Source organism: Eubalaena glacialis, chromosome 11 (assembly GCF_028564815.1).
Source record: "Eubalaena glacialis isolate mEubGla1 chromosome 11, mEubGla1.1.hap2.+ XY, whole genome shotgun sequence".
In the NCBI taxonomy this organism is placed as follows: domain Eukaryota; kingdom Metazoa; phylum Chordata; class Mammalia; order Artiodactyla; family Balaenidae; genus Eubalaena; species Eubalaena glacialis.
Window position 1 is genome coordinate 113,508,888 of NC_083726.1, and position 15,689 is coordinate 113,524,576.

Genomic DNA, 15,689 nt, shown 5'->3' on the forward strand with positions numbered 1-15,689 from the left:
GGTCCACTAAGCAAAGACTGTGGGTTCACTGTTTTACCTCCAGGGGCTTGGAATGCCTCTAACAGTTGGTATGGTTGATTGACTGAAACATGGACCAAAAGTTAGTCTACATTAAATGAAGTGGAAATGCCAGAACTTCCTTGATCTGCTGAAGAGGAAGGTATCCAAAGACTTCAGGAGACTGGGATGTTAAAATGCATCTGTCACATGAGACTCGCTCACCAACACCAGAGAACAGACCTCTAACCACAGCGGTGAGGAAGAAGTTTATGAGGGAAGTCCAGTAGCCTTGAAGAGCTCTGTGTGCCCTTCTCTACAGATCAGAGATTACACTGGGAACTGAGATTCCTAATTGCCATGGGAACAATATCCAACTAGGATCCTGGGGTATCGGGGGCCAAACTGTAGTGTGTAATCGCCAAAGATGAGGTGGGCATGGTTACTATAAAGGATAGGAGAGCCAAAGCAGTATTCAGGATAGTCTGGCTCACCGAGACCTATGGTGCTGGCCAGTTCATTAAAGTACCTCTAGAAAATAAACAGCGGAAAACACACTAAATTCTTACTTGATCTGTTTAAGCAGAAAAGTTATAGGTCTCGTGAATGGAAGTCACGCTTGAATCACCAAAAGAGGGAGTCACGGCCCCTCAGTGGATTCCCAGACTTGAGCCAATTTACAGACGTAGGAGCCCTTAAATGAAGGGGAGGCCATGTCACATGAGGAGAAACCCTGTTATGTTGACAGAAATGTGTACTGTTAATCTTTCTGCAAGTCTTCCCCAAGATGACCTGCAGGCATTTACCAGCATGTGTGCATTGGAGAAAGGAAAATAAACAGATTTTGGGGGATTACTGGACACTGGCTCTGAACTATTGGAACCCTAGCTCCATGAGATCCATTCATCCAGGAGACTAATTCCAGGAAACCCACATCCGCATCCAATTTGCCGATTTGGCCTGTGCAGAAGAGAGATGGAGCTTGGAGGATGGCTACGGATCATCATAAACATAATCAGGTGGTGACTACAGTTGCAGAGGCTGTTTCAGATGTGGATTCATTGTTTGAGCAAATCAATCCAGAGAGTTGCTGGGGGTTTTGTTTTTGGGGGTTTTTTAAATCAATTTTAGACATTTATCCATCTATATTTCTTCAAACATTTTTTTCTGTCCCATTCTTTCTCTTCTCCTCTGGAATTCCAATTACTCACATGTTTTACCACTTAATTCTGTCCCAAAAGTCACTGAGGCTCTGTTCACTTGTCAATTTTTTTCTCTCTATTCTTCAGTTTCAGTGATTTCTCTTTCCCTGTCCTCGTGGTCATAGATATTTTCTTCTATGTATCCTATCTGTTATTAATCCCATCCAGCGAATATTTGGTTTAGCTATTGTATTTTTCGGTTGTAGGATTTCAATTTCACCTATTGTATCCATCTCCTCCTGGAAATTTTTTAAAATCGTATTTATTATAGTTATTTACAAATCTTTATTTAATCATTCCAACACCTGGGCTGTCTATAGATCTGTTTCTATTGACTGATTTTTCTCTTGACTATGAACCAAACTCTCTTGTTTCTTCACAGGTCTAATCATTTTTATTTTATGCCATAGATGGTGTCTAAGGATCAATAGTAGCTGAAGTTAGTTTGTTGTTGTTGTTTTTCCAGGAGGGAATAGCCTTTCTTTTGTTAGGCAGCTAGAATGATGGGCTGGTCAGTTCAATCCAATGGGGGATTGAGCAGGTTTAGGAGTTGAGTAGGATTGGGATGTGGGACTTTAATTCCTGTAACAGGGCCTGGGGCCCCACAGGGGCTAAAAACATTTGTGTTTGCTTTTCAGCCCAGCACTACCTCCTGTGTTGCCCCAAGGCTTATATCTTTGGTCATATTAGAAACTGAATAAGGTGAGGGTTTGGTTAAATTGAGTTCATGTCTGATTCTTAACTACTTCGAAAGTGAGCTCAAGCCTCTCTCTCCAGAAGCTCTCTGGAACGAAACACTGCAAGACCTCTCAACGTCAAAAGGACAAGGCCTCAGAACTGTGAGACCACAAGACTGTAAGACGGTATCCCTAGAACCAGGCACGGGGCACGGTGTGAAATTGGTGCTCTATAAGGACGGAGCCCAACTCCTGCACACGAATCATAGCTCCGAAGTTTCTGAGCTCTCCGGGCAGCCCAGAACATCATTCAGTATTCCGTGTCTCAATCTCCTCACCTGGAGAATGGGGTAAAAAGAGCCGCTATTGCATAGGGCTGTTGTCATGACTAAATAGGCAGAGTAGGTGTTGCCAAAGTGCTAGCTCTTTGCTCTTTGTGAAAACTGTGACCTTTTCATCTCTGTGAAGGAATTGTTGAGGGTGAGTAAGGAACGGAGGCAGAATAATGACAAAGGTTCAGAAATCTCTCAATCATACTCATAGTTCAAAGTTCTCACTTCCTTTCCTGATGGAATTAGGTTGGCCCAGTATCTCTGCAGGTCCTGTTGTTGCTAAAAGGGATGCCCCCAAGGGCCCCCCTTTAATTCATTGTCTTTCATCACTTCTTCGGACCCCCCCTTTCCCTTCCTTAAGGCTCCAGACCACAGGAGTTCATTCCGAAGGCACAAGTTCTGGGGGCGGGGGAGAAGTTGTAAGTTCCCCTACTCACCCTGTTCAAAGAAACAGCTGTCTCTCCCCACCCTTCCCGTACCCCTGCTTTAATCACCCCTGAAGGAGAACAGCCCAAAGACGTCTCCAGACATTCAGCCAGGAGCATGCCACTCTTCAGTGAAAACAATTCCCACCCCCAGCTGTGGGTGACTTTATCTCCTTCCCACTGAACACATGGCAGCACATTGACTAATTGCTGGGAAATGAGGCCCTGAAGAATCTATTTCAAAAAACCCTGCAGTAAGATTGTGAAAAGAAGAGAGCTGGCCAGGAGTGGGCTCAGCGCCCAGGGCTGGGGGGCTGGGAACAGGGCCCCACTGGGGTTGATTCTTCTGGCAGCTGAGGCCCCATGCCCAAGGCTGACTGTTAAAGATGCTGAGAATTCAGAGCTAGGATCTCAGAGGTCATGGGGCTGGGCCCCTCCCCTCTGTGCACAAGGACACATCTGTCACATCTGCTCCTGTTCAGGACTCCTTTCTTTTCACAGAGGCCCTGGTCAGGAATGCACAGGCCTCCTCTCCCTGGCCCCTGACCTCCGGAGGCTGAGCATGGAGTCATCTCAGGAGAGGCCACGGGATGCAAGAAGAAAAGTGTCCAGAAGCACCTCCTGCTGTGCTCTCCAGTTCCCAGTAAGGGAACCTGCCACTTGGCACTTCTTGTTTGTATTTATAGACTAAACCACCCCTATCCAGCCTGCACCATGTTTCCCAAACACTCACTGATCACTATTAATCAGCGAGCTGGCAGTGCCGCTGCCCGCCCGTGTAAGCATCTTGTTAATGACGGGAAAAGGCTGCCAAATGGCCAGCTCGGCTCCGGATGGGATGGTGAGACGTGGGTCTTGTCCAGACTGAGGAGGCAAAGGCATCGCCACGAGCCGTCTGGCATGGAAAGGAGATCCCTTGTGTTTGACAACGAGAAATGAACAGGCCCTGTCTGCAGACAACGACGGTAGGAGGCCATCTACTTGCCCTCACTTCCTTTCACAGCAGATCATCATGGAGACCAAACAGGCCGGAGGGGAAGCTCAGGGATGAAGGGAGGCCAGCTAAGCTGCCCCAGCGTTAAAGACCTATGCATTTCCCCAGGAGCCAGGATCTAGGCCTGGCCCCCAGCAGCAGCAAGAAGGATTTAAGCTGGGTGATCGGAAGCACGTCCCACTGCGAAGGTCTGCTAAAACTATTCTAGGACAGGTTCCTAAGGAGAGAAATGAGATGGTGACCTGCAGCTCCTTTACTCCAGGTTCATTAGCTCCGTCTGCACTGTGTTTGTATATGTGCAGGAAAAGGTCTGATTTTTCTAGTAATACATGAAATGGAGGGAGCCTGGTACATACTATATGTACCTGGTGACCCTGGGTGTCTTCTCCCAGTGGAGGTCAGACCCTCCGGATGCCCGGCCTTCGTGGGGACCAGGCAGTGCCTGAGTGATAAGATTAGCCGCTGTTTCATCAAACCTAGACAAATCAGACAATGTGCGGAGTGCCGGGGAACCCCGTCCTGAAGGAATCATAGAGATATAACGGCACCGGAGGGCACATCCCAGGTGCCTACGTGTGCTGCAGGGAGGGGTGGGAGGAATCAATTGGAGGAGGCTCTGCAGGGCTGGGGCCTGAGGACGGGAGGGCGGATGGGAGGGGCACACCGCCTTCGGCTGGTCCCTAATGGGGGTCCAGGCAGGCCCAAGGGGGGCATTTTAGGATCCCTGGAACTGCTGTCTCTTCCCAGCAATCTGCTCTGAGACAGGTGCCCAAGGACACAGGACTGTCCTTTAATTAGAGGCAGGGTCTTGAGGAGGGAAGCTCTTGAAAGCATCCTTCCTGCCTCCCAGACCTTCTCACCTCTCAGGCCTAGGACTGGGCTCCGTGCACCATCGCAACCCCACCCCAGTGGCAGCCACCAAAAGCTGCAGGCTCAGCTGCCCAGGCCCCCCTGGGCCAGGCCCCCAGAACTAAACACAGGGCCCAGCCCCTCCCCTGCAGGCCCCAGGCCTAATTGATGCCCTGATGGGGAGAGCAGTCCTCAGGGGCCAAACCCCTCCACCCTCTACCTCCATGGGAAATTGCAAAAGGACCAGCAGGAACAAAGCCAAAGTTTCCAGAAAGAAAGAAAGGCTGTATGGCCTGGAAATTAGGAAATGAAGCCCCGGGCCCCCTAAACGTGAAGGTTTCATTTCTAGCTCTGCGTGTATCAGCTCATGACCTTGCACGGAAAGGAACCAGCAAAGATGAAGGAAGGTTGATAAGATTCTTAAGGTCTTATATCCTCATCTGTGAAATGGGGACAAATAATAATACCAACCTCACAGGGTTGACCTCAGGAATAAATGAGCCAGTAACATAAAATGCTGGGAGCAATACCCAGTGTGGAGCAGACACTCAAAAACATGTTGCCTATTACTTGTTAAACACGCTTCTGGCAACGCAGCATCACCGTTTGGATACAGGAAGGGTTTACAGAAGCATCTAATTGAAAGGGGAGCTTTGAGACTTATTTTCAAAAAGCATTTGCATAGCAAGCAAGCCTTTGTTCCTTTCTCGATATGTCTTCACACTGTAAGGGGATAATAGAAATACCTTCATCATAGAGTTCTTGGGAATTCAATGAAATGACATGTATAACGTACTCAGAAGAGTGGCCGGCCCTGAGCAAGCACTCGGCTCATGTCAGTTGTTTATTTGGGGTGAGAAAGTGCTGGAGATGGTGGGGAGGGAGGTAAAAATACTGTTGTGGCCCCCGCTGCAGCCAGGAAGCCTCTAGTTGGGAAGCTCTGTTCTGTTCTACAGCTAACATCAATCTTCCCTGCTACGGAAGGAGACAGCATTTAGACATAAGAATTTCCTGAGAATCAATCAGGGCGTCAGACAGCGCCAGGTTTCCAAGGAAGCCTGCTGATTCTTCCCTGGAAGTGCTCATTGGTCCAGGATGAACCCGAGGGCTCGTGCCTGACTGAGGACTGGACATCATGAAGCCAGAAGGTCCTTGTGGCCTTGGGACGCTAGCTGCAAAGCACTCGAGCTCCTGTAGCAAGGACCAAGGACGTCCAGTCCTCCCGGACCTCCCAGGCTCAGGGTCAGGAAGAGACGAGGGTGCTGGACCGTAAAACAAGGACCACGGAAGCACCACTTGCTCTCGGCTGAGGAACAGCCAAACACATGCTTTCACTTGCTCACCTGCTCCAGGCCTGGCCCTGACCCCCTGCCTGTGGGTCCCCCGGGATGGAGACAGGGCCAGGGCTCGCGAGCGACGGGGAGAACTCCCTTAATGACAGCAGAGAGCTGCACACATGATGCTGTCCAAGGAAACAGCGCAGCCACAGCAGAACCGAGGTTGCCCCGCTCGGCCACCAACTCAGGATGCTTTACCTCGTGGATCCCAAAGTGGGCGTAGGAGTCGAAGTAATAGTCCCGCGAGGTCATCTCCTCTGGGTTCAGCAGCTTGGACATCTTGCCCCGTCCCGGGCAGCTGGGCTGCGTGGACACATGGTGGACACCCTGCACGGGCTTGGCTGGGACGACGGGCTGCGGGGGCTGCGAGGGTGGGCTGCTCGCCTGCGGGGAAGAGAAGGGGCAGGTGTGAACGGCACCCATGAGGTCCTGCCCTCTGAGACTCCGCCCTCCCTCCTTCCCCCTCCCACCCCGCCCCAAGCCGGCTCCAATCAGCCACAGCAGCCACAGCGAAGGGGCGATGGTGTCCCCAAGCTGTTGGCTGTGCTGTGTGGGATGGTGGGGTGCTACCCAGGAGCCCAACCAACCTGAATTTAACCCAGTTCCATCTCCTACTAGTGGGTGACCTGAGCCGATCTGGGCCTCAGTTTGCCTATCTGTTAAATGGGGACAATAATACCATCCCTTAGAGGCGAATAAAGGGAAAGATGTAATGGCATCACATAGCATCCCAGAGCAGAGTGGCTGGAGTATGGATTCCAGAGCCAGCCCCCCGAAACGTGAATCCCAGCCCTGCCACTCGCAGCTACACAACCTTGGACAGAGTTATTCATCTCTTGGTGCCTCAGTTTCCCCAACTCTAAAATGGGAATAAAATGGTCCGCATGTCCTAGAGTCATCCTGAGGATTAGACAAGTTGGTATCTGGAAAGTGCTTAGAAAAGGGCCCAGCGCATCGTGAGTTTGAGTTCTTAAAATGAGTCCCACCCGCGTCCTTAGGCAGATCAAGCCCCTGGACTTCTCTCCACCCCGCAAGCAGCACCTGACCCCCAAAATGCAGGTCTCTTAGGTTCTGGTTTCTCACACCTGTTGTCTTGCCGCTCCACCCACCCCCAGTTTCTGACTCACAGTTTTACTCTGAACTTCAGCGGAAGTTTCCTCTGAAATGCAAGCGCCCACACTGATAGCCAGCCTCCTGCCAGCGCACTGCCCTTTCCTGGGTTCCCCGACCCTGACAGCCAGCTCAGCTCCACACCACACAGCTGCTGCCCGGCACTGACCAGCCCTTCCTCCTCCACGGGCTAACGGGAGGACAGAGGAGGAGATGGAAGCCCAGAGGTTCAGAGTTCACTGCAGAAGCATCGTTCTGCCAGGAGAAGAAACACCTTTCCCTGAAGTGTAGGAAATCCAGATGTGCACGGCACAGCAAAGGCCTCAAAAGGGGCAGAATTCTGAAAAATCTATTTTCAGTGATGAGTTAATATTTGTAAAGAGTTTAGAACAGTTTCTGGCATATAGTAAGTGCTCTATTATTGTTATTCTCATTAGTAGTAGCAGCAGTACTCAGAGTACATTAACATCTCCCTATTCTATGCCTCAGTTTTCTCATCTGTAAGCTGGGTCAATGCAGACTTACTATCTCCTTTCTAGCAAGGGAAACAGGGAGGTCCTAGAGCAAGATCAAGAAATCCGAGTCCATCCCCTCCATCATGCTTCGGGCACAGCCCCAAGACTGCCCAGAGTCCCAGGCTGGAGGGGAGCGAGCTGGGGAGGGTGGGGTGATGGTCCTGTTTTCCTGGTGTATCTAGGCTACAGCCTCTGGGAAATAGGCAGACTTCCCAGTTTAGCAACATCAGGTTTCAGGTCGGCACGATCCCGGGCTGTCTGGCAGCAGAGGCAACGGGCTGCCTCATTAGAATGCAGCAGGTGTGCCCACCCTCCACTTGGGATGTTGGTCACGGTCTCCAGGAGGTTAAAAATAGACTGTCAATTGCACACTCCCGTGCTGGCTGCAGTCACCTCTAAAGCTGGAGGAGGCTCTGTGCATGAAGCTCACCCCAATCATGACTCCATTTAAATATATTAAGGAGAGAGAAAGTCCCAGTTGGACCAAGTTCTTGCACGGTCAAGGTCACAGGGGCCTCCTGCACCCCTGAGCTCCATTCAACTCTGAGTTCAAGGTCCCTTTCATGGGGTCCCCTGAGATTCTTTCGCCGGTGCCAGCTTACCAAGTGCCCACCACGCACCACACACCACGCATCACGCATCACGCATTGCATCACGAGGCAAAGGATGGATGGATTCAGGGTCCGTTCACCTCAATAACCACCGGTCATGGGGACAAAGACGTGACTGTGACCCAGGCCCTGGGGCCGGAGGCTGTCAGCCCAGGTTGGCCTCCTGCAGAGGGGACTTGCGCTCTGCCCATCGGCTAACGGGGTGCCCTGTCCCAGGAGGCCGGGCCTGGGGTGGGGAACAGCAGTGGAGCACGATCCCCAGGCATCACCACCCGGGCTGGTGCTTTTTATTCCACAAACAACCACTGAACGTCGGCGGCTGTGAGTGCTGTACGGTCCCGTGGAAGAAAGAGACGTGTGGGAACCGTGCCCTCAAAGGACGCTGTCTAGTTGAAGTGGAAGACCCCTGAGGCTCCACTGGATGATGGAGGAAGATTTGTTTTACAAGAGAAGGTCAAGCAGATTGCTCTGGGGGTTCAAAGGAGAGAGAAGTCACTTCAGTGAAAGAGTCAGACAGGCCCGGAATCGCTGGGAGCTTTCTCCGCAGATTTTGGTGGGGGGCGGCGACGGTGGGAGGGAGTTCTTGGAGGGTGTGGCTTCAGCAACCAGGAAAAGCGTGGAACAGCAGTGAGTGTGTCTGGGGAACTTGGCCCGGATAGCGGGAGATTCGGCTGGCAGAGATTACAGCCAGGCTAAGAGGTTGTATTTAAATACGAGACGACGGGGAGCTGTTGGCAGTTTGTAACCAGGGAGTTCTAGGTTTGAGCTCTAGTTGGGGAAAACTGATGCACTGGCAGCCTGCAGGAGGGGCAAGGGGGAAGGAAGAGGGGGGCACTCGGGCTGGGGAGGCGAGGTATGACCTCTGAGGCTGGTTCCAAAGTCCAGTCAAGAGATAACGAGCCGCTGTGGTGTCAGAAGGGCTGCCTGCAAGAGAAATAGCAGAAAGAGAACCCACAGGAGTTGGCAACTGGCGGAACGGAGGGGAGAAGAGAGAAGCTGGAATCAGAGATGACTTCAACATTTCAAGCCTGGGTGACTAGGAAAGTGGTGGTGACATTAACAGAAATGAGTGAGTCAGCAGGAAGAGCCGTGTGGGGCGGGGGGAAATAATGAACTTCGATTTAGCCCTGAGAAGTTGGACGTGTCATTGCATCATATAAGGAAAGATGTCTGGCAGGCAGGCAGTGATGCCGTCCCAGCCAGTAAATACCATAAACACAGCCGAAAGGTCAATGGCAAACTGAGAAGCACGTCTCTAACATACATGGCAGACAAAGGTTAATAACCTTAATATGGAGAGAGCCCTGACAAGCCAGCCGGAACGAGAGGAACATCTCCAATTTAACACTGGACAGAGGATCTTACAGTCAATTCACATGAGGCTAAACACAAACGGCAAATTGACGTGCTGCAAAAATATTAACCTCTCTAGAAATCGGGTAACTTCAAATGAACACAAAAAGTTATAACTTTTAAATACCAAATAAGCTCAAACCTCCCCCTTCCAAAAAGACTAAAACTGCATTTGTAATGGTTGCAGAAAAATAGGTGCTTGCATATACCTTTAGTGAGACTTTTGGGAAACTAGTTTGACAAAACGCCCTGAAAAGCACAAATCCTTTAACCCAGCCATTCCATTTTTGGGAATTTATCCTAAAGAAAGGATCGTGGATAATCTTGAGCACGCAGTTGTAAGAATTTTGTGACGACACTATTCATCATGGCAGAAAATAAAGAGTCAACCTGGGGGTTCCATGCAACAGAACCGATTGTACAAACTACGGTGCGTCCGCACTGGAGGCTACACAGCCACTTCAAATGTCGCAGAAGAGTGTTTAATGACAGAAACGCGATCGTGACAAACTGTGGGTTGAGGAGAACCAGTGGGAGATGAGTAGACAGGGTGATCGCATTTTTAGAATTAAAACGTTTTCATGCCTGTGACTGAGGAGGGGAAGGCACTGGGATCGGCCGCAATTGTCACGGTGCTTGTTCACGGGCTGTGAACAGTGCATGCTTTCCTTCCTTGTGCTTGTTATATATATTTTTTTAAAATGTATGCCACTAACAAGTACTACATTTGTAAACAGCCAAAAGTAGAAATTTGGAAATGTGATCCCAGACCTCGGATGGGAAACTGAGGCTGGCTCTCTGGATTTGGAAAGCATCTGCGGAGCGGAGCTGAGGGGTTCACTTGGGAGAGACCGCCAGGGAGGGGGTAGAGGGAGTGAGGATGGGGCAGGGAGAGAAGCAGGAAGCATCCTTCTCGGAGGACCTTGGAGGCACCAGGGGACCCGGTGGGAGAGGCTTGGGAGGACGTGTCCTCATGCCTCCAGTTCTGTGACTGCCCCTCCTCTAAAGATGTGTGACCCAGAGACCAGACAAGGGCACTAAAACAAAGCCAACCTCTGTCTAGCCTCACGTGTCCAGAGGATGCTGTGTTCAGGAAGTTGTGCAGTCACCTCTAAAGCTGGAGGAGGCTCTGTGCATGAAGCTCACCCCAATCTTGACTCCATTTAAATACATGAAAGAGAGAAAAAGTCCCAGCTGGACCAGGTTGTTGCACGGTCAAGGTCACAGGGGCCTCCTGCACCCCTGAGCTCCATTCAACTGAGTCCAAGGTCCCTTCCACGGGGTCCCCTGAGACTCTTTGTCTGGTTCTGGTAGCATATCCACATGGTGGCCTCCAGCCTTGGCCCGCCCTGCCCTGCTCACCCCCTCCCTCCCCAGGGCCCAGGGCTCAGGGCGCCGCTCGGGTGGAAAACCTCCCGCTGCTGCCTGCTCCCACTCTGCTCAGGGTCACCTTCCACGGAGAGGATTTGTGACTTTGTCTTCTATTCTTAGCACCAACTGCTGATCGGGACTCTTCAGATGCTGTGTCCTGCCCCCAGGCCTGGCCTTTCCCACGGCATCTTCAGCACAGTGTTTCTCCCCAGTACTTCACCTGCGATCTCCCTGGTCCGCCCCATCCCACTGCAGCGATCAGGCCCAGGCTCCTAAATGCTGAGATAAGATAAAAGGCTATGGAAACACCAAAGCTGGAGACTGGAGGATGGCTCCCTGCCGAAGAGGTGTCCAGCTGGTCCTCAAAGGGTGGGGGGGATTTCCATGGGCAGGGCTGGGGATTTAGGGACAGAATTTTTTTACCTAACCCCACTTGCACCTAAAAATGAGGGTAGATGATAATGACGATGATGATGATGATGATGATGATGATAATGGTGATGATGATGGTGGTGATGATTATGGTGATGATAGTGATGATGATAAACATAAGGATAAAGATGAGAGTGATGATAAAGATGATGGTGATGATGGTGATGATGGTGATGGTGATGCTGATAGTGATGATGATAAAGATGATGGTGATGATGGTGATGCTGATAGTGATGATGATAAAGATGATGGTGATGATGATGGTGGTGGTGATGATGGTGATGGTGATGATGGTGATGGTGATGATGGTGATGGTGATGATGGTGGTGGTGATGATGGTGGTGGTGATGGTGATGATCCCTAACAGTGACTGAGGGCCCCCTGAGTGCCAGGCACTGTGCTAAACACTTCACAAATATTATCTCATAAAAGCCTAATAATAAGTGAGGTACTGAAATTTACAGGCGGAGAAACTGAAGCTCAAAAATTCAGTCAATTGCTAAGCCCAGAGCTAGCAAGAAACAGAGCCAAGATGTGAACCATTTATTATCTGTCTGACAGCAAAGCTGTGCTCTTGACCCTGATACCGTGGTTGGGCCAGTTCAGTCCCACCAAGCTTGACAGCTTCTGCTGGGAGCCAGGCCCTGTGCTCAGAAGTGGGTGGCAAAGCAAGCCCAGGCAGGAAGCCCAGCCCTGGGAGGGGAGAATGAAGGTCAAAGGCAATGTGGAAACAGAGGACAATGCCTCGGTGGAGGGTGGCACAGGTAGGCACCTCGCCAAGGTGACTGAGTTTCAAAGGGAGCGGACAGTGGGCTCCAGTCTGTAGGAGAAGCTGAGGTCCACGTGAGGAAGGGAAGGTGTCTGGGGTCACGTGGGCAAATCTAGAACTGGGACCTCTAAGAAAATAGGGGAGGGGATGGGGAGAGGAAGGAGAGGCTTTAAGGAGGGAGAGGAGTGGGGGAGACCCGAGGGGAAGGCAGACGGCCGGGGGCGGAGAGCAGCCAGCGCTTTCTGCACCAGGCAGCCGAAGCCACCCCAAGCCCATTGGGCTATAAATGGCAGTCACTGGCACTGGCTCAAGCTGTACAAATGATTTTCCTGAGAACAAAAGGCGCCCCTGGAGGAGCCAAATCCTGCTCTGTCTCCAAATGTCAAGACAGCTTTTTCTAACCTTAGTCTGTCCTCAGCATCGGCCTGCTATGCTGAGGTCCCGCAGAGGGACAGAAAGGGGCTTGCAGAGGGTAGGGGGGGCCGCAGGGGGAGAAGAGGAGGGCGTGGGAGCAGGGGGGCTCCCGGCCCCGGTCTCACTGCATGTTCCTTCCCAGCTGCCTTCATCGTCTCCCCACCCAACCTGGGATCACCCTTTTCTCCCCCCGTGTTTACTCACAAGACTGCCATCTTGACCGTGGTCCATGCGGTCGGTAGTGACCCGGAGCTAGATCTTCTAGCACCATCTGTCTGCCTCTAGGTAGGGGCCAGAGCTCAGCTGAAGGGGGAACATTCTAAGGGTGGGTGTCGGGCAGCAGCGAGGCAGGCATGGCTGTGTCGGGCACCTGGGACTCTCCGGTCCCCCATGACCACACCACAGATACAAAGCTTTCATGCCTGCCTTCGGCCAGAGATGGGCCTGGTTCCACCCTCCCATCCACTCTCCTGCACCCGTGTTTCTTATCACCTGGGCTGAGAGAGGGGGTTTCAGCAAAGCAATCTTGCAGCCAGCCTCCCCAGGAGGAAGCACGGTGCTGGAGCAGATGCCAGGACCTGGCTCACTGCTCCTCCCGCTGGGGCTCAGAAGCCCGCACGACTCGGGGATGGGGAGAAGGGTCTAGACACGGCTGGGCCTACAAGCTGGCGTTGTCTCCCTGTGCATGGCTCCCAGGCTTGCTCATTTGTCAACTGTCACCCTCATGCACCCCTCTAGCGTTGGCTTTTTAAAGGCACAGACTCTCTCCAGAGCCCCCTGCGGTGAGGCCAGACACTGATGCCCGTCACAGAGCGTCAGCTGCTGTCACCAGCTGGCATCTCTCTATTATACTGTGTCCCTGACTCTAACTCTGGCATCTCAGCAGAGCCCGCCCTCACATGCTTTTTCATGACTTCAGACTCAAGCCCCTTCCAAGGCTGTGCTCCCTGGAGTCCTCTTCCCCCGGGTCCTGCCACGCACCCTCAGTTCTCACCCTCCCTCCTCTTTCCCTAGGGCTCCCAGAGGGGCCTCGTGCCGTGGCTCTCACTGGGTGGTCCCCGCACCGCTAGCATCAGCATGACCTGGGGGCTTGTAAGAAATGCATGTTCCCGGGCCTCGCTGGCAACACCAAATCAGACTCTCTGGGGTGGAGCCCAGCAATCTATTCCAACACAGGCCCGCACACGTGATTCCGCTGCATCCCAGAGACTGAGAACGGCTTGTCTGGAGTTGCGTTTTTCCACACTGTTTCCCGCAGAACAGACACTCCTGGAACAAGGGGTTCTGTGGTCAAGTGAGTTTGGGCCAAAAAAAAAAAAGCTAAAGAGATTTCTTTTCTTTTCCAGCTTTTTTGAGATAAAATTGACATATATCATTGTGTAAGTTGAAGGCACACAATGTAATGATTTGATATATGTGTATGCTACAAAATATAAAGAGATTTCTTAATTGCAATCCTTTTAAGGCTTTAATTTGGTAAAATGAATCGTGAATCTCCCAGAGGGAATGAGGGTGTCTAGTGCTACCAATGTAATAGCGGCGGCATTCTTTTTCCCTGAGAGAGCTATGAACATCTCTAGAAATTAATGTTCTGCGGGAAGCCGTCTGAGGCCTCTGACTGAGGGGCAGCGTTTCTCTCTTACAGTCTGTGTCAGTCACCTTGGGTGGGTGTCAGGCCCCACCCCAGACCAGCAGAATCCGTTCCTGTGAGGGTGAGGGCTGCCAGCCTGCACTTCAACAAGCCCTCCCGGGGCTCCCTGTGAAGCCCTGGTCCAGCCAAGGTTGGGGACAGCTTCTTGCCTTCTGCATTCCTCTGTGACCCCTGGCGCAGCCCTCAGAGGCCAGCCTGCCTCTGCCTCGGTGCTACTGAGGTTCCCAGACAATGCCAGAGCCGGGCCAAGGTCACCTGAAGGAGAGGCAGCCACGGGTTACGGAAAGCACCTTGGCTCTCACAGCAAAAGGACCGGGATTGGGTGAGGGCTCTGCCACCTGCAGGCTGGGTGGCCTGGGCCGGTCCCTATCCTGCTGTCACGGCCAGGGTCACAGTGTGGCTCAACTCCAAGGGCAGCCCTTGGCAGCCATGTACGGTGTCCCGGTGCTTCCCGGCGCTTCCCGGCAGCCCCTGGCAGTCTGTTTGTGGCACAATGGCCATGCCTGCTTCACATCAGGATGGCGTTGCAGCCACACGGCACCTACTCTGTCTCCCAGATCTGGAACTGCTGGGAAGGAATCTACTGGAGTTGTTGCGCCTGACCTGTATTTTAAATAAACTGGGGCTGTTTTCCAGCTATTAGTCACTTTTCCCCCAAGCCTCCACATATTGAATTCTCTTCTTATATCCTCAGATATTTTGGCTGCAAGAGATGTCAGGTTAATTGGATGCTTGGCTCCTGGCTCTTCCTCCTTAATGGACTTACAAAGCAGACTTGCCATGCGTCCCCTCCCCTCCCTCCCTCTCCCCTCCCCAAGCCAACACGGGCCTCTCTCTCCTTTGACTTGAAGGACGTCACCAAGCACCCTCTCTGCTTCCTTTATGGACAGATGTGCAGAAAGATACAGCCAATCTCTTTCCCCACCCTCATCTTGCCTGGAGTTGGACGAAGCCTTCGTCCCAGATATGGGTCACATCATCCCTGTGGGACCTGAGCTGGGCAGGTGACTCTATGCTCGGCCGGGGTCACCGTGGAGGCAGAGGGTGTCAGATGGAGGTCACACATTCGGGGCACCTGTGGGTTCTGGTCTTGGTTCTCTCCCTATTCAGGTTATGATGCAAAATCCATTTAACCTTTCCGACCTTCAGTTTCTTCCTCTGTCAAATGGCAATAATTATGTGTCCTGCCTCTTCCACGGGCTTCTGTGATGACTAAAGATGCTGTGTGTGTAAATATTCAGAGGCAATTCTAAAGTGTGATAGAGGAGAACAAGACTTGCATCTCTGGCCAACTGACTCTCTGCCCTGGTGTTATTTGGTGACGCTGCCTGGGGCCTCCTCTGGCACTGGACACAGTGGCTTTGGCTGCCCTTAGCGCTCTGTTCCTCTGGCTGCCTGACCCTTGTCCTCACCCTCCACACCGTCTACTGCCTGGGCTCTGCTCTACCCCTCTTCCCCAGAGCTTTCTGAGAATTATGCAGTTGCTGTCTTCAAGAACATGACCCTCATGGAAACTCAGTCATTTTCTCCAGACGCTGACACCTGGTCTCTCCTGCTCCTATTCTGGGTTCCTGTGGCATCTGTTGGCCCAAAGCTACTGGTTACGTTCTGTCCTTTTTTATTGGCAAACAGTCTCATGCAAATTTTCTC

At 51.9% G+C, this 15,689-nt stretch overlaps 1 protein-coding gene across 1 annotated transcript in view; it reads right to left on the reverse strand.

The window, feature by feature from the left end:
* The window catches only part of PRMT8 (protein arginine methyltransferase 8), an 85,612-nt gene that overhangs the window by 46,840 nt on the left and 23,083 nt on the right, over nucleotides 1–15,689 (reverse strand). Inside the window, exon 2 of the mRNA XM_061204500.1 lies at nucleotides 6,012–6,197. Within this exon, the coding sequence (XP_061060483.1) occupies nucleotides 6,012–6,197 (186 nt within the window). The remainder of the gene's footprint in view (nucleotides 1–6,011; nucleotides 6,198–15,689) is intronic.